Consider the following 27,918-nt stretch of genomic DNA (forward strand, 5'->3'; position numbering starts at 1 on the left):
TAATCCAGACTAAAACAACTTCATGAAGAACCCTAATGCAGATTTAGAGCTCACTTTTGGCCCCATCTACTTTTTTGTTCCACTTGAAATTGCTGCACGCCCCCATGAGACGCACAACACAGTTAGAGAAGCTCTTTTTGATTTATTTTGAGCTCATAACTCATTTTTGATTACACAATGAGTTATTAGAAAACAAATTTCTCAAATTTTATGATGCAGGACTAATGAAGTTTCAAATGTTGGAAATTATAGACATCATTCATATACAAAAATTGTAAAAATGACTCAGCGAATTTATTATAGACATAGTAAAATAAATAAACAGATTGAAAAACGATATATATACTACTTACATAATAGATATATATTTTGAAAAAAGTGATCCTCATGACGTAATGAGCTGCAGATCATCACTCTAGTGTATGTTGTCATAATATATATAATTATGTAATCGTCGTATTTATGGATAAATCTCTCTCCAATAGAACGTTTTCACTGATGTCATAAATTGCATTATACATAATTGAAGGAGATACCATCTTAAAGGCTCTAGGTACTTTCACCTTAAACTATTTTGCCTTAAACCATTTTTCCTTTAAGACATTTTTACTCAAGGATATTTTGCCTTAATATATAAATAGATTAGGCTCATACGCCGTTATTGCATATTTTTGCTTAAAATTTATTTCCCCTTCGATTGTTAAATAAAATATTTAATGTTTATTTCTATAACAGACTAAGAAATGTTTGTTTTCTGTTAAGAAAATGATGGAATTATGCCCCCAAATTTTAATAAATACATGTTATTAAAATTTTCCTATGTAATGAGTTCGAACAAGAGAAAAAATCTATATAATTCGGCTAAATCTGTCATTCTGTCTGTATGAATTTATGAAAAAGAGTAACCCCGTGCACTGTATATTTCCCTCCAGGGTAAAAGGTGTGCAAGATATATATTCCTTCACATTGATGACTCTCTCGGCAAGCGTGGGCATTTAAGGAGCTAATTTTTTTTATAGTTACATAGCTTGTTCAAACCTGCACAGTTGGAAAAAATGGAATCTATTGACAAGTTCTTGGTCCCAAATATTTGGAAAAGGCACGGAGTCATCCTTGGGATCTACATCGGAAGCGACAACATAAAAACAGAAAAAAACTTTTGCCAGAACCAAAAGGTCAACTATCAGAACAACAGGTGGTTGACCTTCTTCCCCATCGATATGCCTGTTGTCATACAGATGAAGCTTTTAGCCCATGTCATGGTGTTTTGGGTAGTTAGCTCGGATGACCACGTCATGCGTTCTCATGTGTTCCCCCTAGGCCTTTGATTCAACACTGATGCATATTTGGACGTGCTAGAGATAAAGGTGAAGTCCTGGATCGACAAGGTTGTCAGTGGGAGTCCTGACACATTTGGTATCAGGACTCGGTTCCCTGCCACACCTAAAAAAAAGTCTCAAATGGCTCCAAGACAATTATGACGACTTTATCTTGCTCGACATTTGGCCTCGAAACTTGCCACATTTGAATCTGTTGGATTTTTTGTGTATAGGGTGCAATCGAACCACAACCCAACCGAACCTCATCTGAATTATGAAATATCTGAGATTATAGTAATCCTGGACTTCTTCATAGTCATTTTTTACCCTTAATCTGCAACAACAAAGACGAACTTATCAGTCGGATCGAGAAGGAATTCCAAGATTTGCCAAGGGATCAAGTGGCAATGCCCTGCTCGTGCTTTCGCCTTCTTATAGAGACTGATAATATATGAAAATATTAGAGAGAGATCAATCATAATTCATCAAGCTTTCAGATCAACTGGTGTGAGAGAAAAATGCTTTTGAAAAAAAAAAATCATTATTGTGGTACACATAGCTTGTACACCCTGTATATCAACTTCTACGATATAATGATATTTTAGACATTTATTCAGTTTAGAAAAAACCCACTAAATGCGTTTTATAGTAATTAACATTACATACTTTGATTTTAAATAATCAAAGAGAAAATCTGTTTCAGTCAAAAATATAAAATAATGACGTATAAATCTAAATGGTTTTTAAGGCAAATGGTTAATTTAAGGCGAATATATTGGATATCATCTTAAAGGCTCAAAATTAATATGTTTACTACATAAAATGTACAAATTTATAGTAAATCTTCATAAAGTTCTATCAAAATGGCTTTAAGAATAAAAAAATACAAAACCCTTACATTAAATACTACTTGATGTCAATGATAAAATAAATAGTGAAAAATATCTTATTCTTTCAAATATAATAGTTAATTTTTATCTCCAATAGGAAAAAAAGATTGTAATAACATTTTTATATACATATTAAGGTTTTATAAATTAAAAAACCAGGCAATAGAGGGATAACTTTTGATAGGCAGTAAAGCTTAAGGCCTATTCTTTTTGGATCTCATTTGAACATCTAGTAGTTCATTATTTTCCTTCATATTAATGGAAAAAAGGCTTCTATTGTGAACAAACTTGATTATTGAGGCTCCCAATATGGGAGACATCAATAAGGCTGACATCTTATGGGTACGTTATATTCCCTTATACCGGGTGGAAACTTGAAACTTACACACTTATCTTATATTGATTTGAAAGGTTCTGAATGGAAAAAAAAAAAAAATAGGTGTCTGCTTTTCTGTTGCCTTCGATACTGTATTGGGTGATTAAGCAATATAATTATTATGGCCGCCTACTCCCCCTTACCCCCTTTTCACCTTCGTTGTAGTGATACTGAAAAATGTATCGAATGATCTCTTTTTTCTTCCATTTTGTAACGCTGTAACACATGACTGGCTTCACCAAAACACAAAACCTGTAAATGAACTTTCTTAAGCATACGCTTAAACTTTAACCATATTGTATGTTTTTATTGATGCAATGTATTAATCGTGAGATATAGTTCATTAAAAACATCTAACGAAAAACACGCAGAACTTGGCTTGGTTTTTGATCGAATAAGCTTTCTTTTCCTTATCAACCCCCTCAAATAAATTTTTATTCCCAGTTTTCTAATTCAATTTTACTCTTCCAGAGTGATGATTTTTCATAAAATCCTTAGAAAATATTAAATATAGACACAATGATACCTTTTTTGTTCATTTTGACACAAAAAAATATGTACAGAATTTGTAATTAAGATAAGTGTTAATATTAAAATTATGTCAGCAGCAAAAAATAATGGACTAAACACTTTATCTTTTCTTCAAATATGACATCAAGCTTTGAGTCACACTCACTCAGACAGTAGTTATGATCCATGTTATACAAGATTATTTAAAATATCTTGTATAAACTTGTCAGTATGGGTTTTTCGGGAATTAAAAAAATTAGGTAAAACATAATAAAATAAATTTTGTTCCCAAATAATTTATTCATAATTTTTGTTCCCAAATAATTTATTCATAATTTTTGTAGAAACTATAACTTTTGATGGTCCTTATCTTTAAAAAAATGGGTGCCAGTTATACTTCTGGATTTTACCCAGGAAATCAATCTAAAATGCATGAGGAATAACTCAAAATTAAAAAACAAAACAGAAAACATTCAAATTTTTATTCATTAGCAGGTACTTATTTTTACACGTGTATTTTCTAATCTTTCTCTTTTTGTCTGACTGAATATTATTCTCAGTTTTTGAATGCAAATTGCTAAATTTGCTTAAACAAGATACAACTTGTGCAGAATATACATGCATTTATATTTTATTTTTATGTGACAATTTTTTTTCAATATTTTGAATAGGACAATTCATTATTCAACAGGCTATTACTTGTAACATATGTCATTGAAACAAAAAGATAAAATTATGGACAATCAATGTCCATTAGGTGACTTAGGTGACGACAAACCTAGGCATATATTTTTGAAAATTACTTAGTTTTTCATTAACTGCATTTTATATAGAAGTATATATGCATATTGCATTTGAAAATGCATTTTTTGTAAGCACATAACAATTTTTATGACATAAAATAACTGGGGTTTAGTTTATTTGGTCATCTTCAGGGGCATTACTAGCTTTCATCTTTTTGGGAGAGGAGGGGCTTACCTCCAAAAGTTATCATCACTGTTACAGAACTACTTATATAAATAGGTTTATTTTATATATATACTCGTAGAGGGTGCTCGTGTTGCAGGGCTGAAGAGAGGGGAATAGAAACAAAGAATGAATGTAGGAGAAAAGACACAGCGAGATGGATGCAGAAAGAGACAAAAGGGGAAGAGATGTAGAGATATATAGAAAGAAAGAAGCAAAAGGAGGGTTTATTTGGGTCAAAAACAGGCCTTTAATGACGTCAGAGTCACAAAACAATATCATAGGAACATTCTTTGTTAACTTATACGTCTACAACCTAAATGTGAAACTGATTTGTTCCACCATTTTGGATTCCATGTGTGATAACAACAATGGCCAACTTAAAAATATGTATAAGATTTGATTAAAATTTTGGCGGGCTATGCCACTAGTAATCAAGTTTCAAGAGACATTAAATATATATGTATTGGGAAAATCCCAAAAATATTACTTTAAATTGTAGTGATAGAGTCGTCAATAGAGCGTTTTCACTGACGACAAAATTGGCCCATGAACATTGTTTACTTATTTTAGTTTGTAAACAATGCGGCAGGAAATGACCCCATCTTGCGGTAAATTGATACAACTCCTTAAATGATGAAATTATTTACATAATAAAAAATATAAATGTATGTTAGGACGGTGTGGAAATTCTTTTCATCATGCTCTATTTTTTTTTAACAATAAGTGTTAAAAAAAGCTACAGACTATCACACAACCTTGCGGAGAATATAAATATATTTTTGTTTGCTCATGCCCTAATGAATCATAATTAGAAGTAGTAGTAAGGTTTAAGTCAGGAGTTATGAACAGTTTCTAGGATGTTAGCAAAAATTGGATGAAGAAATGATTCCGACGGCCACACGTATGCAACATTGGCTTTCATTTTAATTGGACAATAAATAATATAAATATGATGAAAGACATTGAAGTTTGAATATTTTGATTTATACATATCAGAACTCTAAGGACTGTTATTTGCTTTTGAGTTCTGAGCAATTTTTTAAAAGTTCTCATCCAGTCTGATTATGGTAATCCTCATTATCTGATCTAAGTAATCAAGAGTACATTAAGTACAATATTTATTTCCACGACATTCATCTCAAATAAAACAGACTCGTATCTTTACTAAACACTTTACACTGGTATCCTTGGACTGATCTGAGTGTCTCTATTAATAGGTTGCAGTCTCTGTTGACTGAGAAACAGAAGCAGGTCAAGTTGGGCCACTCAAAGACTCTGCACCATAAGCTCATGACGTCCAATACAGGTCACATCATTATGATCTTGGGCGTCATCACTAACACAGTGAAGGTCATGCCACCATTCCTCTTCAAGAAGTGGGAAAAGGTCAATTCTACTGTGTATGTGGATTTCTTGAGGTACTTCCGTGGGTGCTGGCAAACGTATGTTAGACCTACGAGGGATGGGATGACTCTTCCACTTGCCACACGTCCAAGATTAGCTAAGAGTTCATCAGGACCAACTTTTACGATTACTAGCCCCCCAAAACCTGGCCTTCCAACTCTCCCGATTGCAATCTGTTGGATTGGTTCGTAGAGGGAAAGTTTGAGAGGGAGGTCTGCTCAAAGCACAATAACAGTGAGAATCTCGGCTGCAGATGTGGAGAATGCCTACAAGAGCTTCAGAGCCAGGATCGACAAAGTTATTCCCGCTTAGGGCAGTCACATTGAATAAAACAATACATAAATGTCAAACAAATAATTGTTGTTTTATTGCTCACATCTCTAAATAATCTACAATTTTAGAAAGACACTTTTGAATTTTATCCAGATTTATCTCGGCAACCCTGTTGGTAATGTTGGTTGATGTAAAGGCAAGTGGAGTCGGAAAATTTGTACCGACTCCAGGTTTTTGAAAAAGTGTCCAGCGTTACAAACCCACATGTAGCGAGAATAATTCTTACAATTTACGGTCTATATTTTTTGTTATATATGAATCAGAAGATTTCAGAATTAAGCTTATTTCTTTATGACCCGAGGAACGCCTGGCGAACCTACTCTAGTAGGTTACTATTTTTCATCATATTAATAACAAAATGTTTCACTTTCGCATAAAATTTGTTTATTTAGGCCCCAAAAAAACCAATATTGACAATGGTGATGTGACATGAAAACACTCTTTGTCGGTGGTGGCGGCTAGCTCAGAGACTACGTTTGTAAACACTGTGTACGTATATATCACAGTTTCGTTCTTCGGGATAAAATAACAAAATGATTGAACCATCACCCTCAAAATTGACAAATAGAAAATGTTTAACTGTACTCTTGAGAACCGGATTAAATAAAGTTTTTATTTTTATTTTTTGCAAAAAAAAACTCTTAAATAGCAATATAAATATGTACATTTATATTTTTTGGGTACTAATCAACCAAAACTTTTGTAAAATTAAGAATGAAAGATTGTGTGACTATAAATTTTATGAATTCCTCTTTGTAGATCCAAATAATATAGGTCAAAGTATGTCATATTGAAAAAGTCATCATAAAAAAATAACCCTAAAAAAGTTTTGAATGACTGGCTGTACAACATTCATACCCATCTGTCAATCAATATAATTTTGAAATATTGTTAATTAAATCCATTTCTCAAAATTTATTGTAAGAATCTGTAAGGTAACTCGGTGATTAATTTAAATTATATAATTAAATAATGGGTTAATATATTTGAAGGAACTCTTCTTGTTTATTCCAATAATATGTCTCATAGTAGGACTCCCATAAAGTAAGTGGAAGTAAGATAACCCACCTGTGTATACTTTTTCATTGGTGACCCCAACATTTGAACACAATGCCCATCACTAGGTAAAAGGAACTTCCTTCAGAGCTCTCTAATGTATAGGAGGCAAATGCTTCAAATCCTCCAACGCGGCCCGCCCCAGATGTACCGGCGTCGGTACGATCTCGAATCACCAAGTTACCCCTTCCCTAGTTCGATCAAGAGGACGTGGAAATTTGGTTCGCTAGAGTAGATTCAAACTTCAGGACATACAAAATTGTAGAGGACGAGGAGAAAGCAAATATAATAATAGCGACGCTACCCTGCCATATCTACAGAAACTTTCCACCAGAAGATTTGGAGAGTTCTTATGAGGAGATCAAGGAATACTTTATTAAGAAGTACGGCCTTCTCCCAAAGAACAGATTTGGAGTAGTCTTCTAAAGGACGAATCTCTTTCCCTGAGTAAGGTAATGGAAAAGGTTCCCCAACTCGTCGACGCGACATTCGAACCATACTTCAGGGATTCCTTATGCAGGGAGATGGTGATATGATCCGTGCTGGACTCACACAGACACATGGCCCAGGCCTAGACAAACATGAAGTACGAAGAATTTGTGAAGGTTTGCAGTGGTTTTAAGGAATATCTCATTTTGATTCTCCTTACTCGAGCCCGGATGAAATATTTGTAGCGTCTATGGTGAGAAGGAAAAGAGATGTTAATTGGAAAGAAAAGAAGAAGCAAACTTCAATTTGCTATAAACACAGGACTTACGGCGCTGAGGTAAAGAGGTACTCCGGGCCCCCTTTCCCTTCCTTTCTCTCATCTCAAAAAACTAAGTAGTCCTCAGTTCTTTTGGAGCTGAGGTATTAAACCCAGATCAGGATCTAATTTACGCAATCGACACTAAAACAAAATTAAATTCCTTAGATAGACTAAGCTACCGTCCTTGGTCACCTTCCGAGGACAAATAGTTGTTCCTTTGGGGGTGTTCTCCCTGGATATCGTCCTTGACGCGAAGAACTACTCTTGGATTTTGATACAGTTAAAGAAAATAAGAAAAGCAGCAAGAAGCCTTTTAAAACATTAAAAATACTCTTTCTGAACATACTCTCTTGGGCTTTCGAGAGGACAGCGCCCTTTTGGCATTGACAAAAGACGCCTCGTTGATTTGGATGGGAGCTTCTTTAGAGTAATGGAAGGGAAGTGCTTGGTCAATTTTGGAACAGATAGAAATTTCAGAGCTATAGTATCATCAAACACGTTACGTAAAAAAATGTTTTACATAGCTCACAGTCTTTCATACTCAGGTTTAAAAGCTACTTTGCATGAGGTCTCCAAGTAATTTGCGTAGCCTAATTTGAGAGAAACCGTCAAAAATGGACCCAGGAGTATCTATCTTGTCAGAAGAACAAAACAGTAACTCAACCAAGGCTCTCTGGTCCTACTCCGTTTTCTTCTGATTCTCCAAGATTTTGTACACTTTACGTAGATATTGTTGGGCCCTTACCTCCGTCAAATGGTTACAGGTATCTTTTTACAGTTTTGGATAGGGACACAAAATGGACTTAAGTGATTCCTATCTGTGATACTGAGGCTGAGACCATTGTAGAGTCTTTCTTTTCGTGGTGGATTTCAAGATTCGGTTTGCTGGTTTCTGTTCACTCCGACAGAGGAGTTCAATTTACTGTGGGACTTTGGAAGAGACTGGGAGAAGTCCTGGGATCAAACAGTTTGTTAACTACGACTGATCAAACCGAGTCAAATAGAATACTGGAAAGATTCCATAGAACTCTTAAGTTGGTCTTGGCTGCAACTATGGACCAGGAGGGCGAGCCGTGTTTTAAGGCGCTTCTGTTTGTGCTCATGGGGATTAGGGCATCTATTCCACCTTTATCGGGAGCCTCATTTTCTTCAATGCACCATTTTTGGGATCAGCTCCCCAAAAACCGATGTTGTTGGCCGATTCCTCTGATGCCCTGAAGGACAGGGACCTTTTCAACAGTGAGAAATATGAAGCATATTCCGCCGAAAATTATTTCTCAACCTTCAAGCCGAGTCCAGACTTCTCTAGATGCGCTCAAAAAGGCAAGTCATGTGTTTATTACAAACAGGCAGATCAGGCAGAGGGAAGCACTGAATAATATATCGCATAGAAGGACTGTAATAAAGTCACCTAGTTAAAGTAAGATAAACGACCTGTGTCGACTTTTTAATATTTGAATCAATCGAATTTATATTAATTTTTGCATTTGTTTATTCCATTTAAAATAAATGGGCCGATAATTTATACAAATGTGTATGTTGCAGAAGTATTGCCTCTTCTTGACTGTATGTGCCTAATATATATAGTAGGCAGTCCGAATGGAGGTGCCAATTGTCTCTGCACCCTTCTCGGTACTGACACCGGCACGGAGGAGATGTCACATGTGTTACCTTCTTTGTTGTGTCTCCGATATTTTTACACTTAGAGATATGGGGTAAAAATGTATCCATGACTTTTTATATAAGCAACTCATCTTCAGCAGAGTAAAAGACGTGTCTTTCTATCTGTGTAAATAAAACATTTCGAAATAAGTCATTATGCATATTAGTAATGAAGGGGAGACCATGAGAGTTGCCTCCGGAACTCGTAGTTTCTTAATATCTAGCTCAAACTCGATTTAAAAAAACAAAGCCTGTTACAACTATAACAGATAACAAATAGAGTGACAAATTTATACATGAGGGTGCTGTTATCAAATGATTTAATGTCATTTGTTGCAGGGGGAATGTATTTTGTAATTATTTTAATAGGAACATTAGACTTTACCGTTATCCATTAATATTATCCTCCTCCATCAAAATATAAATTTAAAAAAAAAAATGACTTTAGCAAAGTTTAACGCCCTCAGGACAAACATAATGCAAGATAACGTTCCTCCTTCTTTTTTAACAACTATTACTTGAACTAGTACACTTTTTTACTCATAGTCCTAAAAATAGTAAATTTTGACCCAAAAATCGATTTTCCAAACTAATATATCCTGTTCCACGGCAAAATCCCCCCTCTAGAAAAGGGCCTTGTAAGGGGAGATTCTAATGGAAATATACTGAGTTTGGAAGGTATCTATGCTGTTACTTAGGCACTTAGGGAGCTGATCTTTTTATTATATTTAGCTTGTACCAATTGGGAAAAAATGAAATCAATTCACGAATTTGCTATCCCAAATATTTGGAATAGGCACTGAGCCGTCTGAGAATCTGCTCCGGGAACGACAATATAATAATTACTCGAACTTTGGGACTCTCTGAGACGTTTGTTCACAAGGTTAAGAGGGAATTTGTTGCCTCTAGAAGTGATTTTGAGTCTACAACAATGCAGGCTGAGGTCAAAGGTCATACCTCCTCATGTGTTCTCCCAAGGCCTCGAGGTAAACAGGGATACCCAACTTGATGTCTGAAGACCAAGGTGAAGCCCTGGATCGACATGGTTGCCAATGGTAGGCCTTAAATCCGTCTGTAGGTCTCGGATCCCTGTTACACCTTGAAAAAAAGTATCAAATGACTCCTGGACAATTTAGACGACTTCTTCTCGCCGGAATTTTGGTCTTCATATTCCCCGAATCTGAATCAATGGATTTTTGCGGGGACTGAGTTGAACGACAAACCAACCGAATCTACAGCAACATAAATATTGAACTTATGAGTCGGATAAAGAAGGTATTTCAGGATTTGCCATGCACCCAGTGGCGAAGGCCTGCTCGCACTGTCGACCACGTATAGAGACTATAATTGAGGCTTAAGGTGTTTTATTGAATAAAACACGTCAAAATCCAGGAAGCTTTCAGAATTTTGTCTATTTTTTTTTTTTTTTGATAAGCGGGTGGAGAGAAAATTGCGTTAAAAAAAAAAGACAATCATTTTCATGGCACAGATAGCTTGCTCTCCCTGTGTAGCATATGTCTCGCTCTCGCCTTCTTCCCCAACTCTTTTGTTCATTACAGACTACTCAAGTCTAGGTATAACTAGATTTATTTTTTTCTTTGTAGTAGCACAAGGAGAAGGAAGGAGGGAAACATAAAAACACCAGAGTTAAGAGCCTTATTAATATCATCTACCTCTTTATGGTTTTAGTGAGATAAAATTGTTAATAACTGGGATTGTAAACTTGGTTGACAATTTGGAAAAAATTAAAACTGGAGATATTTTGAAGGAGGGGCTCTTCTATCTGATCTTGCAACTCTATTCAGTCTCTCCTACATTTACTTACATTAGTAGATAGAAATAACCTAGTAAATGATTTGTCAAAGTAATACAAAATATTTTGATATTTCAAACACATAAAAACGTTAGAGTGTGAAAAAACATGTCGTGTAATTTACACAACAAAGTAACTAAGTTATATAACATTCATATTTTCGAAATAAAAGCGAAGCAATTTATATAGTACAAATAAGTGTGTACAATAAGTAGGTGCAAACCTTCTTATTTCAAATAATAATTATATTAATGACATAGAAGCACAAACACGCTATCTTAAAGATAGGGCATTAAAAAGATTTCATTTATATTTAGATTGTTTATGTTAAAATTATAAACTAAAACGATCTCCTGTAAGCTATAAATGTATAATAGGTATATTTCTATCGTAAAACTTCCTTGTATACAAGATTTTTGTTTTTTTCTCTCTCCATTTGATGTAAATATAATCAAATCTGCACCCCTTTTGAAAACTCTTGAAAATGTAACATATAATTGACCATCTAAAAAAACTGATTTTGCTAAATATAAAGCAATTGTTTAAAATGTTTGACATTGTGATATATTTATAGTAATGGCCATTGCTAAATTGCCCTGTTCCTTCTTCACCCTACATGAGGATACACACTATGACTAACTCACTGATCCTCTTTTTTCTTTCTTCCTCTTTTGAACTTGTATTTAATATACGTTCTTCCTTTTTCCGTTAGTACAATAATTCGTTTTTTGGATTTTGGATTTTTTTAGGGTGCATTTTTTAATCAACAACCCATATCTTATAAAAAAATTTGGGGACACGGGAAATCGATCTTGCTTTATGAATAATATCAACTTATTAGCAGAAAAACAAACTTGCACTCCTGATCCCAGGAATCTGGGCTGAACATAATTTAACATAGCCCAATGTACGTAACTTTGAATTATAAATAACTTTTATTTTATGACTAAAGTTTGTATCTGTCTCTGTTTTTGAAATAAATGTGTTTTTATAATTGTTTTTTTAAGCGGGACGTACATCAAACACTCACATAAATTATTTTAATACTATGTAGCATTTAAAAAAAGCAAAGTTTGTATACAAACAGTCATATTTGATTGAAGAAATAATAATTTAAGAATGTAACTTAAATGTCGATGGCATTTTGCATGTATGTATTGAGCGTGTATACGGGGTGCACTGTATATTGTGCTCCCTGATCTATATCATAAACATGTTTTTATCTAAGAAAGAACAATGCTATGTATCGATTGTGTGTACCTGCAGCTATGTCGGGTAGCTCTCTGGAGACTAAAGTAAAATTATTTATCTTTCTGAACCTAATAATATTATTTTTTCATCATTGAGGATAGAACATTTATGTATTGAGCAGTTAAATTCTATATTTCTATGAGGCAAAGTTGGTCTGTTCGATGAAGTCTAATAACTCTGAGGACCTCTCCCTATTTTAGTCAATAAATATAAGAAAAAGTATAATTCTTTATTTAGAATAAAACTCCTGAGATTGGCATTTTGTTAGCCTATAAATAATATAATAATTTTATTTTTATAAAGTTGCACAAAAAGAGAATTTACAATTCTACCACTAGTTGGCAAGAATTGGCCTACTATCATGTATCATCTAGTTTCGCTATAAGAAAATTTGTATAGACTCTTTCTATCAATCATTTTTATGCCACGAAAATAAAATATTAGTTCAAAGCAGTTAGAGTCTCTTGCATTTTGGGACTAAAACAATCTTATATATTCGCAGATTCAATTACCCGAGTTGATCGGCTTATTGCATAATCAAAACTAGGGAACCCCTTCCTAAATCTTAAAAATGCATTCGAATTGAATGAAAAAGTCGTCCCATGGACGAAAATTTGTTCAATTACAAGATAATGATATATTTGATCCAGTGCCATCATCATCATTCTATCTCACCTAGGTATAAAATATAATATTTATTAATATCTACTTTAATTAATCTTAATTAAGAGTAATCAAAAATAATATCGTACATTTGTCTATTTCAAAAGAAAGAAGATAAAATATCTCTTTTCAATTGTAATTATAGTTTTACTGAATGAATAAAATTAGTCATGTGAAGTATTCAATTAATATCTAAGTGAAAATGATGACTCATAGAAGATGCTAAAACTCTTTGAACATTTTCAAGAAGAAATATCTGGGAACGATAGATTGTAATTCTCATATTAAGGATATACAGGGTGGGAATTTAAAATCTAGAACCAGTTTAGACCTCAATATCTCGGAAACCCTGAAATCGATGTTTATCAGATTTAGCTGACAAAGCTGAATATGAAAAAGTACAAAAACCTTGTAAGTGTCCTCCAAATACGAACACCGTGTCGCCATTATTGTGTGCCTTCGTCCCGGGCACACGCCCAAGAACGCAAATAACTCCATAGATTATTACGTTAGAGGGCTTATATTGATGTTAACAGATCCGGTGCTATGCTAGAAATTTAAATTGGTGCTGTTTGTTCATATCGGGTAATTGGAAGTGTAATTATTCATTAAAAATCAAAAATTTTAAGAGTTTTATGTTTTCGGCAAAGGAAAGGTGGGATCCTAGCTCGCCGGATCTTAATCCCTTGGACTACTATGTGTGAGGCATCTTAGAGAGAGTTCAATAAATGTGTGCATAACACTGTTGACTTCTTGCAAGTTTTCATTCTCGAAACACTGGCCAACACTGATAAGTAGTTCCTCATCACTCTAACACCAATCCAATCTCTAATTATCACTAATAGTACTCGGCCTTGTTTTTTGGATCCTGTGGGTCCTACTTTTTAGAATTCCGTAACTCAATCCCACTTACAACAAAAAATAACTTTAAAAGCAACTGATGAACCAGCTTTACTTTTGGTCGAGCAACACAATCCGACTCATGGATTACATGACAACTTGTGCCTCACAAGAATATATGTAACTCTTTCTTTATTAACCTGGATTCAACGTTTAATTTAATCTATTATATCAAATTAAATTATGCTAATATTATGAAATAATTAAATGCAGGATGTATTGTAGGTTTAAAACTCAGATACATCCCGCCAAATAAACCCCGAGTCAACATATATAACAAAAACAAAATATTCATTAAATATGTTACGTGATGATTTCATTACGTACCAAGAGCCCAGCCCCCACCCACAAAAAAAATCGTATCAATTTGTCACAAAAATGGCTGATACTCACGACCCCCCTCCCCCTTTCCCCAGCACCAAATTTTATAAAGTTATGTGTCATATTCAAAAAGAAAAGAAAAGGAGAACATATATATTTAGGATTGTAAATTCTAAGCATTTTTTAGCGTGCGAGTTTTGTTGTTGGTAAACTGAGAAATGTTTTTTTTCATTTTCAAAAAAACAATTTCCTCCTTTTCCTGAGGAAAGAATATCCAAGTATTGATTGACTGCCTGTGAAGTTGCTCGTGAACAAGGGAGAGTAACACTGATGATTTCTTGGGAAATTATCTTCTATATTATTTAGGATAAAGTGTGTCTGTTTGCTGATACCTAATAACTTCGAGCAATGCCGGATTTTACAGCTAAAATATCTGTCGATCATAGTATAACATTTGATAAATGAGTTTTAAAATCATTCATTTGATAAGTTTAAGTATTTTTTGCCTCAAAATATACAAAAAGTCAATGGATAATTTAACACAAAATAAATCAGAATTTCTTGCGTATGACCTTCCAGTATTACAAACGTATTGCATCATCCAAAAAGTGCTCCAATAGATTGTTTTTTGGAAAATTACAATTTTTTTTATCGACACATCAGCAAAAACAGTCAGTGAGGTACTTTGACTAAATAAAAACTGCTCAATGTCTTAACAAAACTCAAAATCAACGGTTTAAAACGATATCAAAAATCTTCGTTTTGTTATAATTTCTTTAAATTAGAAAATTCTGACCACTCAATAACCTGGCTATATGGATTTATAAATGGTCCCATAGCCGAAATAAAAGGCTAAATATTTGAGAGATACTGAAAGATAACTACATAGGTATATATTTTATTTATTTCAATTTAAAAGGTACATCACTAAAATGTAGAAACATATCCTGAATACAATTTACGTAGAACGCTCAAAAAATTATTTGTCAAGCCATATGCTGTCGGGAGTATTCTACCCCCTGATGCTGACTTTCTACATTCAAACTAGGATATTTTGTTCAAATTATTCTATTTGATCTTTTATTTTTATAAATATTTCTATATTGAACTTAGACAATGTGGGGGCCGTACGGAATATTAAATTCTTATGAGTGCGTTTTCATGATATAGTGCCCGAAAATGACATAATTATTTTTTTCCAAGCTATTATGTTTAAATATAATTTTACAATATTTTACCTGCACTAATGTTATCTTTAATGGAGAAAGTTCTCCTGTTTATTGCAGTAATACATCCCCCCTCTTTTAAATTATATGACGGGTAGCTGATGATATCAAGGGTCTTAATTCACTAATATTATATGTCAGGGTTAAGGATTCTTCTCTCACACTCAAAATCACAACAAAATCCCATCCCTATTCATAAAGTGATTCATGTTAAAGCTTTACGAAATATAAAAAACATGAATGTAACTAAAAGCTTTACTTTTTTAGTCTAGAAAATGAGTGTTTTGAGACCTTAGGTATAACTTATATCTTATATGTTTTAATACTTAGATTCCTTTCACATTATGGTTCCAAATATTAGTCCTTTGATACCATAACCTCTACTTTCAATCATCATTTGAATATACTTATTTTTTTCTTCTTCTTTTCAGACATTATTTAGTACAAATCCTTGCCAACATCCTATTGTGATACTAAAAGATGTCAGCTTTGACGATCTTCGAACTGTGGTACAATTCATGTACAATGGAATAGTTAACGTTTCATCGGAGAAGTTACCTGGAGTACTCAAAGTATGTAATAGTAATTCTAAGTGAAACAGAGTGTTTCAAATATCTATGTTATTGGGATGGGTGGGCTGTACCTGGGGGTAGTGGGGCAACGTTACATTTATTATGGTCTATTTGTAGTTTGTATACTAGGGGCGTCCATTTGATTAAATTTTGGGGAGGGATTTTTTTGAAAAAAAAAAGAAAATTTTTCGGTAATAAAATTTAAAAAATTAAATTTTATTGAAATAAAAATTTCAGAAATTTAATTGTTAAAAAAAAATAAATTATGAATTCAATTTCAAATATTACATTTTTTGGAAAAAAATTCGAAAATCCACAGCTATTTACAAAAAATTAAATTTTTTTGAGACAAATTTTAAAATTTATAGCTATTCCAAAATATTAATAAAAAAAATTTCGAAAATCGAAAGCGGCTCACAAAAAATTTTTTTGAAGAAAAATTAAAAAAATCAAGCTTTTTGGAAAAAGAAATCCTTAAATTAAATTAAATTTAATATATTTGAATTTTTTTAACAAAATATTCAAATATTAAACTTTCTGATTAAAAGGAAAAATTCTTTAATTGAGGGGGGGGGGGCTAGATCCCCTCCAGTCCACCCCTTGCGACCACCCCTGTATACTTATCGGGTGTGACGCTAAAATCTGAACACAAGGTTACTGGCAAATTGAGAGGTTCTGATAAGTTTAGCAAAGACGGACATAAATATAATTTTCTTATCTTTTCAAAAAGATATGAAGACGTCTGAATGTGAACCTCACTTTTAGATTCTTGATGCAGAAAATAATTTCTGGAGGCTCACGTCCTCCCACTAACTCACCGGATGATAATGTAGCCTTGGAAGAATACTCCTGCCAACACTGAAAAATCAGCTAGAAAGTGGTTGAGCTATAACATCAATTTCGGGCTAAGAGAAATAAGGACCCAGATATACCCAGCACCAACCTTTTGGACTACACATTCTGTTCTCGTGTAGAGTCCACGAAAAAAATATGACCATGAATGGCACTGTAATTTAACATTGTGCCAATATGTGCAAAGAAAACGTACCCAGTCTTTTAGAGCCGTTTTGGAGCCATCTTGGACGCCAGAAGGGTTTGCATGCAAGATTAGAGGATACACTATAGTGGTACAGCTGATCTCCAAATATTTTTGTACATATCTAGTATATATCTCGTCAAAGTTAAAAGAATTGATTGTTCAGATTTCAAAATCGCGTATTTGCTCAGTTCATATGCGCCATCTTGTATTTTTAAAATTTGTCCATGCCCAATGGAAATTTAAAAGTTCATTTACAAAATTCTTCATCAACTTTTGAACTCACAATTTAACATATTTTATCATAAAATTACCTTTTAAATTATTTTTGTAGTGTGACGTTACGTTTCTAAGTAGAGTATTCTATCCCCTAATCAAATTGACAGAACCTGCTACTCACTCAACCATTACGTTACATATTAGTTTCCAAAAAAATGACCTCACTTTAAATTCAATTTTCCTTTTCCATGTTTCGAACAATCTGTGCGGAATTCAATGTGTGATATAGAAGCTTGAGAAAGAGTGAACTTTTTTGAATTTATAGTCTATTGGTTGTGACTTGAAAGCCCTGGAATGGGTTCACTTTTGTTTATTAAGAAATATAATCTTAAAAGTTTAAAAAAAACTGCTCTTTGTTGAAATCGAGGCATAAATATACACAGCCTTAAACCGTGGGACCTGCATTCTAAAAATCTATTCGTGTATCATTACTATGTATGATGTTGAGTTAATTATATATTTCATATACCAATTGTATTGATAAAAATACTTATTTGCAGAGATGTAAAAAAGATCGAAATCTCGGCGAGTGTAGATTAAAAAAAGTGTATGTCTTGAGTTGTAAATAAATATGCCTTAAGTAGCCTGTAAAATTTTATATAGATACTAATATTAACAATGTTTTTTTTTCTGCAAATGAATACTTGTTTTTGTTTTTTTAATAAATAAAGAACAATTTTATTATGGGTGGGAGTCAGAAATTTGAGAGATTACTTGTCATTGGCAAGTTAATTTTTTATGACGTAGCGAATTAGCAATTCCTGGTTCCAATCTGTAAAATGCAGCAATAGCCCAAGTTACACTACTCTCTATATAGCGTTTTCATGTGACGTCAAGAAGGATGATGTCGGCTAAACCTCAATTCCCAAATTTTATTCATAAATATGTTATTACATCGTTATATTTATGAATCTTATTTGAACCATATTGTATATACATAAAGATTATCTAATACAATGAAAAGAACAAGATATTCTTCCCTAATCATCTACTTTTCTCATCCTTAATTGATCTTGATTCAAAAACATTCAACAAATCTAGCCATTTTTAGGGTTTTTCATTATATATGACTGTGGTTATAGACAAATATCAAAGTTTATTTATTCTTAAAGCCATTTGATAGGGGCTCCATCAAGATTTATTGGACATTTTTTGAATTTATGTAGTAAAAATATTAACTTTGAGCCTCTAAGACTAAGAAGGCCTCACCTTCAATTATGATGCAATTTATGACGTCAGTGAAAATGCATTCTATTTTTCTAAATTGATACCTCAACTACATATTGATGGCAATGCATAAATGAGTAATAAATATTCAGTTCACATTCAAGATTTGCAATAATCTATGTTATATATGCAAATAACTATGTTTTAGTTTATCGCTCTCATAAAATTCAAATGTCTGTTCAGAACATTTCCTATTCATATTTTATTTTTCCCTCTAAAATTTCAAATTTTATTAAAAGCATCATTATATGGTACTTGAGTAATTTGTAGCTGTTGTCGGCTGTGCAATAATTAATGAAGGTAGAGTGATTGAAAGAAAATAACACTTGAACGAGATCCACGAATTTCCATTTGTGCTCTCTGAGGAGTTGGGCGTCTCCAATACTACCATTTACACCGTTAGGGGTTCACACTAGACTTTAAAGAGAGCCCTCAAAAAAGTGTGGGGGGGGGGAAAGGGCCTTATGATGATGTAGAAGTACTTTTGACACCAGCAATGAAGTAAGCCCCTCTCCACCGTTGCAAGACTCTTTTGAACTCTTTTTTGACACTTTTGCCCCTCCCCCACCCCACCAGTGTCCTTCATTCAAACACTGAGGATTTCAATGCATTATCAGTCGGCACTGGGACGCCATGACATTGAACTACATCTGCAGAAGGGTCTGAGCTTCCGCTAAGAGCGGCTACATTAATGGTTAATGGGTTTTTTTCAATTTCAATATAGTTATAAATCAAGTGTTGCAAACACTCAATAATTTTTTTTGTGCAAATGCAATAATTTATTTTCGTTACAAGAACAGTATAAAAAATCCATTTAATACTCTTTGCAATGAACAAATAAAAGTTTGATTTAATCAGAAGTATATGGTTTTAAACCTTCAAACAAACTCAAATTTAGAACTACAGTCGTGTCTTAAATAATCCATAGTAATAAAGCAATGTTTGTCTGTATTTCGTCTGGTAAGACTCATTTTAACAAGGATCATGTGTAGCTTAAGCACAGCGCGTCATATTATTAAAGAAAAGGAAAGTGTATTTAAAAACAAAAAAAGAATGTGACTAAGAGGGTTTAGTTAAATCTCAGGGTGTTATGTTAAAAACAATAACTCAAACCAAAAAAGAAGGGACAAATATATAGAGCTGTAAATTATAAGCATATTTAGTGAGCTATTTCTGAGAAGATAACTAGTGATGGGACAATTAACCCATTAAGACGAATTGTAGATTTCCCTACGCTACTATTTGTACAAGTTTAAACTTAGAATATCGCCATGAATATTTGATTTATTTGAACTTTTTTTTTAATAAGGAGGCTCATGATGATCTAGATAATACTTTATTTTGTGTATATAAAGTACTTTAATATTACTATTTGTAGCTATTTCATAGGAAAAAAAACAAAAATGGCGCGCCTCACATTTTGAACATAGTGTGACGACCTTTTTGACTTTTTTCTTCTAGACATACTTCTTTTTTATTTGATACAATATATTGTAAGAATAACTAGGGGATATATATACAAATTTTGAGAATTGCAAATCAATTTTTTATTTAAAAATATCATTTCCATATGAGGGAAGCTTTATCAAATTTCATATTGTTTGGACAACAATTAAAAGAGTCTTTCCTCTAATTATTTTTTTGATAATGGGATACCAGTGTTTGAATATGAAGGACACAAAAAAAGAGTTGGTCTTTTACAGGTTAATACTTAATTGTTAAGTAATAGTCAGAGAAAATATGTTCAAATTTTGTTACTTGTCGATTTTTTACTAAAAAATATCATTTTAAAAGAAGGAGCTGATCAAATTAAAAAAAAAATTAAAACTTTCCGTCTTAATGGGTTAATCGGAATTGGACACCGGAAAATCGGGTATTTTTTCCGGAATCGGGAAAAATACTCCCCCAAAAAAAAAAAAAAATATATATATAAAGAATTTTTCCTTATTCTTGAAAATTTAATATTTGAAATCTAATTTAATTTTTTAAATTTTTTTCTACAAAATCTAATTTTCTGTGAATAAATATGTGCGTATTTTCGAAATTTTCCCCCAATAATTAAAAAAAAAAAAAAATTTTTTTTTTTTTTTGAACAGCTGGGAATTTTTAATTTTTTTTTCCAAAAAATTAAACTTTTTGTGAAGAACTTGGAATTTTTTTTGAAAATAGTCATGGGTTTTAACTTTTTTTGTGAACTGTTGTGGATTTTTGGATTTTTTTTGGAATATCAAAATGTATATATGAAATTTATTTTCAAAAAAACTCCAAAAGTCACCCCCCCCTAAACAAAAAAAGAAATATATACAATTATAAATATAACCCAGTGGATACCCCTGATAGAAAAATTGTATTTTTAACTATTATCTAAAATATGAAAGAATCGAAATCGGCATTGCGATTTTCTTTTTAAATTGTCCCATCACAAAGGATAATATCTTACTATGGAATAACTGCGTGTGAGTGCGCACATAAAAAATGGAGATTAACCCACATGATTTCTTGGTGAATCATCTTCTATATGAATACAACAAAAATTGTCTATTTATAGACCCCAAAAACTCGGCAGAATGTCGGATAATATTGTTAGGGTTATGATACTTATTCAAATGAAAAAAATGAAAAGCTATAGGTAGGTTTTAAAGTGAATATGGGAAATTAGTGCCAAAGAATTTTAATAAACGACAGTTTGATATGACATTGATATGTCTTTCATCTCATTCCTTATTCACTCTTTAGCAGTGTTAAGCGGCAATGTATAAATTCCCCTTTGTAGTAACTGACTCAACTTTTAAGAGTAACTAATTACATTTGCTTTTGCACAATTGCGTTATAAACAGCGTTACTTTTGTGGACTAAGTAACGGTTACTTCCTAACTTTTTTACAAAGTAACGATAAAATCATTACTTTTGACTATGTAACGTTTTATTTATTACTTTTTATAAACAACTTGCCCAATGGTATACACATAAGTAGATATTTAATTACAGATCTATCTTTTCCAGACAGCGGATACTCTACAAATCAAAGGCCTTGGGGAAAAGTTCAATGAAGGCGTTGGTCATTTAATGGATCATTCCTCTGATAGAAAGAGATTTTCTATTAAACATGATTCAAAACTTTTATCAGTACCTTCAACTCAAAGTGGAAGTGGTGACTATCGACAACTTTCTACAGAGTCATTGCCAGAATATTTGCATAGGTACTAATTTTATTCGTTTGTTATTATTATTGATATAGATATTACAAAGTTTGTCATTCAAGTTTGGTTCTTATGAGTGTTGGATTCAGGGTATTACTCTTTATTAATAAAAACTCGAAACTTTCGAGTAATGATGATTAGTTACATTTGTAGAATTTGAGACAGCTGACAGAAAATTATTTCAATTATTTTTTGCTTTTTTAACTCAAATTCCTTATTTTATGGCTGTTACAATCGTCCCTGGCTACGGAGATAGTTGCAATATTTAACGAGTCGCATTCAAATCCAATTGCCCTAACTATATTAAAACAATAGCAGACATTTCTAGACATCTTGTTTATAAATGGTTGTGGGTTCGAGTAGATATAGAACGGGTCGTGGATCCAAAATCCAAGATATGCAGTATGAGTAAACTTGTACTATCCAAAAAGTCCATGATCCAAACTGGCTTTGAGTACTCGAACTTTTTACTGATCTTAAAAAAGACTACTAGTATTGCTTGATCCTAGTTTAAAAAATATATGATCTAGATTGAACTTATCATCACGATGTATCTGAATTAGGTTTTGGAGTGACTTCTACATAAACAGTTGTATCGTGCACGTCTTTACCTATAATGTATCACTCAACCTATTATCTGAAAAGAAACAGACAAAAACCCCACAAATTAGTTAGTAGTTAGCCAATTATTCCCAACTATGGAATTATTATTCAATAGCTGTTGATTAATTATTAACAGCTGAAAAAATGCTATCTTAAATTCTACCAATATATGTTGAGAACATTGATTATGAGAAAAGAAGCAGAAACATCAACAGGTGACAACAAAGTATTTTTGAGTTAGCTTTGGTTACTCAACATAGCATTATTTCACCAACTCAAAAATGTATATTATATTTGGTTGTCAGTGGTTGATTTTTCTGCGTCTTTTCTTTTCTTTCAATGTTCTGAACGTTGATTGGTGGAATTAAAATAAGTTCATAACTAAGCTGTATAATGATGAATTCCATAGTTGGAAAAATTGAATAACTACCAACTGATTTTGGTCCTTTTTTTTGTTTCTTGAAAAATTACTAAATTTACTATAATTATATTTTTGAATAGGTCACGTGATTTCTCATCAAGACAACACTCGTATGAATCCCCACATCAATCATTTGAGTCCTTCAGTGGAAGTCTTAATCTCAAGCTAAGCTCCCCTCCTCTTCCATTGCCAGCGAATAGTCCTCCTCCTCCATTACCAGCAAATAGTCCTCCTCCAAAGCATTTAAGAAAGAAGTTTAGGAGGTTATCGGGCTGTGGAAGCAGTAGTGGTAAGATTCAGCCGCATATTTATCTTTATTCTTTAACGGATTTTAATTATATATATCTATTTACATAGAAAGAGGGAATTCAATCGAAGAAACGGATCGATCTTTAGGTGTAAATAGAGGCGTGTCGCCAGCTATACCCTTTACTTCTTCACGTCAAAGCTCTGTCTCCAGTGAACAAGATACGTCTACAACGAATAACATAGTGACATCTACTGGTAGTACGGCGATAGCAAAGAAAAAGAGAGAGTTATTTTCCTCTGCCAGATCTTCTAGATCTGGTGAATCAAATAAAAGCTCAATGAGCGAACATTCCAAAGATACGGTTGAGAATAACAGGATCAAAGTGTGTCAACGTTCACATATTAATTATGATTAGAGCTTTAAAAACAACAACTAGGGGTACGCGCAAAGAAATATATAATATTTTAGTTGTCAATTTGCCAGTGGTAAGATTAATAGAAATATTTACAAGGATAGACCATCATATAATCGAATTTACTAAAAAAATTTATTTGATGTACCATACCGACTGCTGAGCAAGATAGACATAATTTGACAATAACAATAACAGTCAAGGAAGGCGATAAACAGCTACTCTTGTTAACAGTTTTACTCTTTGACATGACTAAGCGCGGTGGAATTCAAACATCAGTAGAAAAAGGCAAAACAATAATTTATGTTTCATGTGTCATGAATAAGAATGGGATTGTTGTAGAGAAAAATACTTTTTTTCAGATTTGAAAAGGAAAAAAACGTTGGTGAAATCGGTCTTTCTTCTTTTTTTTCTCCTTCTTTAACAAATCGTAGAGGCGTCCTCAGGGGATGGGGTGGAGAGGATGTAGCCCTTCCAATAAAGGAATGATTGCTTTTAATTACAAAATTTATTCTTTGAAATTTAATTTAATTTTTCAATTTTTTTTCCCGGAAAAATTTTTATTTTCTGTGAAAAGCTATGGATTTTCTAAATTCTTCCAAAAAATTTGATATTATTTTTTCAAATTTTTTTGTAAACAGCTATGGATTTTTGAAAAAAAACCCATAATATTTGAATTTTTCTCCGTAACATTTAATTTTCCATTAAATTTTTAATTTTTTTTTTTCTCAAAAAATTGCTCATACCGAGCCCTCCCCCAAAAAAAAAAAAAAATATATATATAAACCTGTGACCTAAATTTGATATTGATGACGTTATTTTTGTCAGTTTTTTTATTAAAAATAGCCGCGGTGCATATTTTTGTTAGCTTTGAGGATCACACTTTGCCTATAAAGATGTTTTTATTTTCTTATTCGTTGTATGTTGAGCAATGATGAGACAGGAACATCGAATAAGAAAAAAAAATAACAACATTCCTAGAGGCCCCCCTCTTCCAAATTAATAACTGTGCCCCCCCTAGCACCGAAACAGGTTGCAATTGCCTGTTTGAAAGACAATAATAATAAAATGAATAGTTGTTCAATGAATGTATAACGTCATGATTATGAAAATGCCCCCCCCCCCACACACACATTTGAATATCCGTCAGCTTTTACTATACGAAATGTACTCGTCAACTAAACAAGACAAGACAAAAACGAAACGAAACAATTTTTTTTATTGTTTTGTCCGATTACAACAAACATTTTCCTTTCTTGACGAATTCAATACGAGACCAAATGGGACAAAACAAGACAAAATTAACACTGCTTTCGTATTGCCTCTGGCACCCCTGAACAACCACAATTTTACACATTTTTTCTTCTTCTTCTGCTGGTGAGGGGCTTGTACATTTTCTGGTAAGGCGTCTACTACATTGAAAACCACTACTATAGAGTTATCAGGTTGCTAAAATTTATTTTTACTATTATTTTACGCGCTCAGCTATTCAGTTGTTGTTTTTTAAGAGTTCTAATATTGACTGTTGTACAATTTGTTTGAATTATACATTTTTTCATTTCAGAAAGCTTCGTTAAGCTCAAGTGGTCAAAGCCTGAGTCAAGAAGAGATTATTTCTGCTAAAAATTGGTCATTAAAGAATATGCATACTAAACAATCATCAAATGAATCCCTTGAGGAAATGAAGGAGGAGGAATCCGCTTCTGATCTATCCTCCAAATTTAAGAAAAAGCGATATCTGTTGAAGCGACAAAATCGGCTTGAAAAAAGTACAACAGGGGATACATCTCCCTCCATTTCATCGAGTACCATGGAAAAACAGTCAGATACAGGCTATATCTCAAGTTCCTTTGATAACATAATGAAGTCCTCTCCAAGCAGTCCTTTAAATTATAATTATCCTACCTCACTTACTCCTCCTGTTTCTACACATCACAACTTAACGATGAATTGTCTTCCTCCCCCTCCACAGATGATTCCTCCGCAAGATAATAATCCTGGTTGCATATCTCCATCATCCAATACTATGTTTCATCCACCCATCAGCACAAATACCAAGTCTTTATCGTGTTCCTCGATTTCATCTCCTATTATAGAATGTCACAGTCCTTCAATCCCAACCCTCTTCACACCCTCTCTCTCCCCACCACCTCCCTCCTCTCATTTCCAACAGTTTCAACACCAATCCATTAAACTTCCTCATGTGAGAGTCACTTCCGATTCAGACAACATGAGAATGGATGCTCGATCCGCATTACCCCCTGTTCCTAATATGTCATTACTCTATCCAGCATTTGAACATGAGAGAAGACTCTATAAATCTAGATCCTTTGACCATGGTGCTCTCTTTCATCAGCATCATCAACATAATCCAAACCGACCCTTGTTTCCAACCCCAACCTATCCTTCTTCGCATTCAGGGGCTATGCCACAGACAACGATGTCATCTTCATCTACTTCAGGAATCAATTCTCACTCAACATCTAATAACCCTCCTTCTCAACCCTCGAATTTGTTAAACCCCTTAAGTGGGGGTGGTGGGATAACAACAGGGGGTCCATCCGATCAATTTGGACATTGTCCTAAAGCTCGGGAGGGTCCAGCTCTTGGATGTAACTTTTGTTGGAATACAACGGATATAAATGGACGAATTCTAAGAAGAAAGACTAAGTATCATTGTCCAGAATGTCAAGCTAATCTGTGTATTGTACCCTGCTTTCAATCTTATCATGAGGCACTAGAAAAAGAGGATCGTCAGTCTCAAACGTAAAACCTATAATTGAGTCCACTCCATAAATTAATATCTATACCTATCTGCAATAAAATGATTGTCAAATACAAAGGGTAAAGTTGTTTGTTATTCAACTTTTTTCGAATTTCGATTCCTGTTTGTTTTGAAAAGTTTTTTTCATTTTCTTACGATGTCATCCTTAGGTGGCACATCTATCTTAAACGTTGAAAGGACAGAAAAGTTATTTATTTCGTCAATAAGGAATAAAATACTTTATTAATCAATATTGTGCATAATTTAATTATCATAGACATTATTCTAACATAAAATAATTATGCTTTGTTTTTAAATTTTCTTTTAATTACTCAGATGGAATTACACTGAATAAGTATATCTAAACATTATTGTAATACATTTACTCTATCTGGCCTAGGAATCTTCTTTGAAGTCATTATATATAAAGTTCCAGAGAATAATTTCTTCCGAGCTATGTTCATTGAGCTACGTCATTTCATAATTTTTTTTTCTAAAGCTACCTTATGGATAAAAAAGATAAAATAACATAAATTTTTATCTTTCCTTCATAAAAATGTTTAAAAAAAAAAGATGCACGGTATACGGGATCACCAAATTTTTGCAACTTTTTCTCTTTAAAAAAAATTTATTTAAACACTTTTTATAGGTTGGAAAAATGTATATCAAAATTAATTATGCAAAATAACGACAAAGGTCTTATTACTATGTATATTCACTAAGTAAATATTTTTTGTCTTTTTTCATTATTTGATCGATATTTGCTGCTTAAAGGTGACCTTGTAGGATAATGCTATTTTAAAAATGTGATTTTTATACTATATGACAACTTTTCCACCTTAACCATGATGGAAATTCGAAAAAAAGGTGTAAGATCAAACGGCTCCAGCTTAGAGGTCCGTAAGATATGGGCATCCTGTCCTGTCCTTAATCTTAAAGATGCTTCCAAATGGCTTGTAATATTTATCCTATATAAAAAAATCCTGGTTAATCGATGGCATCATAAATTAACATCAGTGAGGTCATCCATCAATCAATCTCTAGTCTCTCCCATGAAGGATGCATTTTTATAAGAATAATAAATACTTTAATTTGGCCTGAATACGGAGTAATGTCATAGTTTAGGTCAATTTAGGTATTTCGCAATAATATTCGTGAAAATGACGCTTTGTAGAGAGAGTTTGAAAATGTGGGACTTTTTAAGTACCAAGACGGTGGAGAGGATTTCTAGTCACATATTAAGGACTGATACAATCCCATGGTTGATAAAACACTCGAAAGGTCTACAAAACAAAAGATTCTTTATATTAATTATAATATAATTGTACTTAAGGAAATTAAGAGAAAGTTCTTATAAATGTTCCGTCAATAGTCAGGCTCCTATCAAAGATTCATTACAATTCTTCTGTTCATCGTATCTCAATCACTTTAAAATACATATGATCTAGATAACTTTTTTTATTGGGACAGTCATTTCTGGGGAGACTGGAAGGGCTGTGGCCCTCCCCCCAAACCAAGGAATGTTTGCTTTTACCATGTTTTTTTTCCTCAGGATGAACAAAAATGGCAGAAAAAGGGATTAAAAAATTATTTTTTACGTGCAAATTATGCAGCAAAGCAAAAATTTTAACTTTTGAAATTTTCTCAGAAAAATTCCAAAAACAAGCACATATAAATATAGCTCCTCAGAGTTACACATCTATCCACAACCTA

At 32.9% G+C, this 27,918-nt stretch overlaps 1 protein-coding gene across 2 annotated transcripts in view; it reads left to right on the top strand.

The window, feature by feature from the left end:
- LOC121115177 (uncharacterized) overlaps window positions 1–27,780 on the top strand; it is a 44,660-nt gene extending 16,880 nt beyond the window's left edge. For both annotated transcript variants that reach the window (XM_040709366.2, XM_040709367.2), the window contains exons 2-6: window positions 15,873–16,013; window positions 21,559–21,755; window positions 22,860–23,068; window positions 23,137–23,411; window positions 25,006–27,780. In XM_040709366.2, the coding sequence (XP_040565300.1) occupies window positions 15,873–16,013; window positions 21,559–21,755; window positions 22,860–23,068; window positions 23,137–23,411; window positions 25,006–26,211 (2,028 nt within the window). In that variant the 3' untranslated portion in view covers window positions 26,212–27,780. The remainder of the gene's footprint in view (window positions 1–15,872; window positions 16,014–21,558; window positions 21,756–22,859; window positions 23,069–23,136; window positions 23,412–25,005) is intronic.
- Window positions 27,781–27,918: the final 138 nt, after the last annotated feature.

This window comes from Lepeophtheirus salmonis, chromosome 3 (assembly GCF_016086655.4).
Source record: "Lepeophtheirus salmonis chromosome 3, UVic_Lsal_1.4, whole genome shotgun sequence".
Lineage (NCBI taxonomy): Eukaryota > Metazoa > Arthropoda > Copepoda > Siphonostomatoida > Caligidae > Lepeophtheirus > Lepeophtheirus salmonis.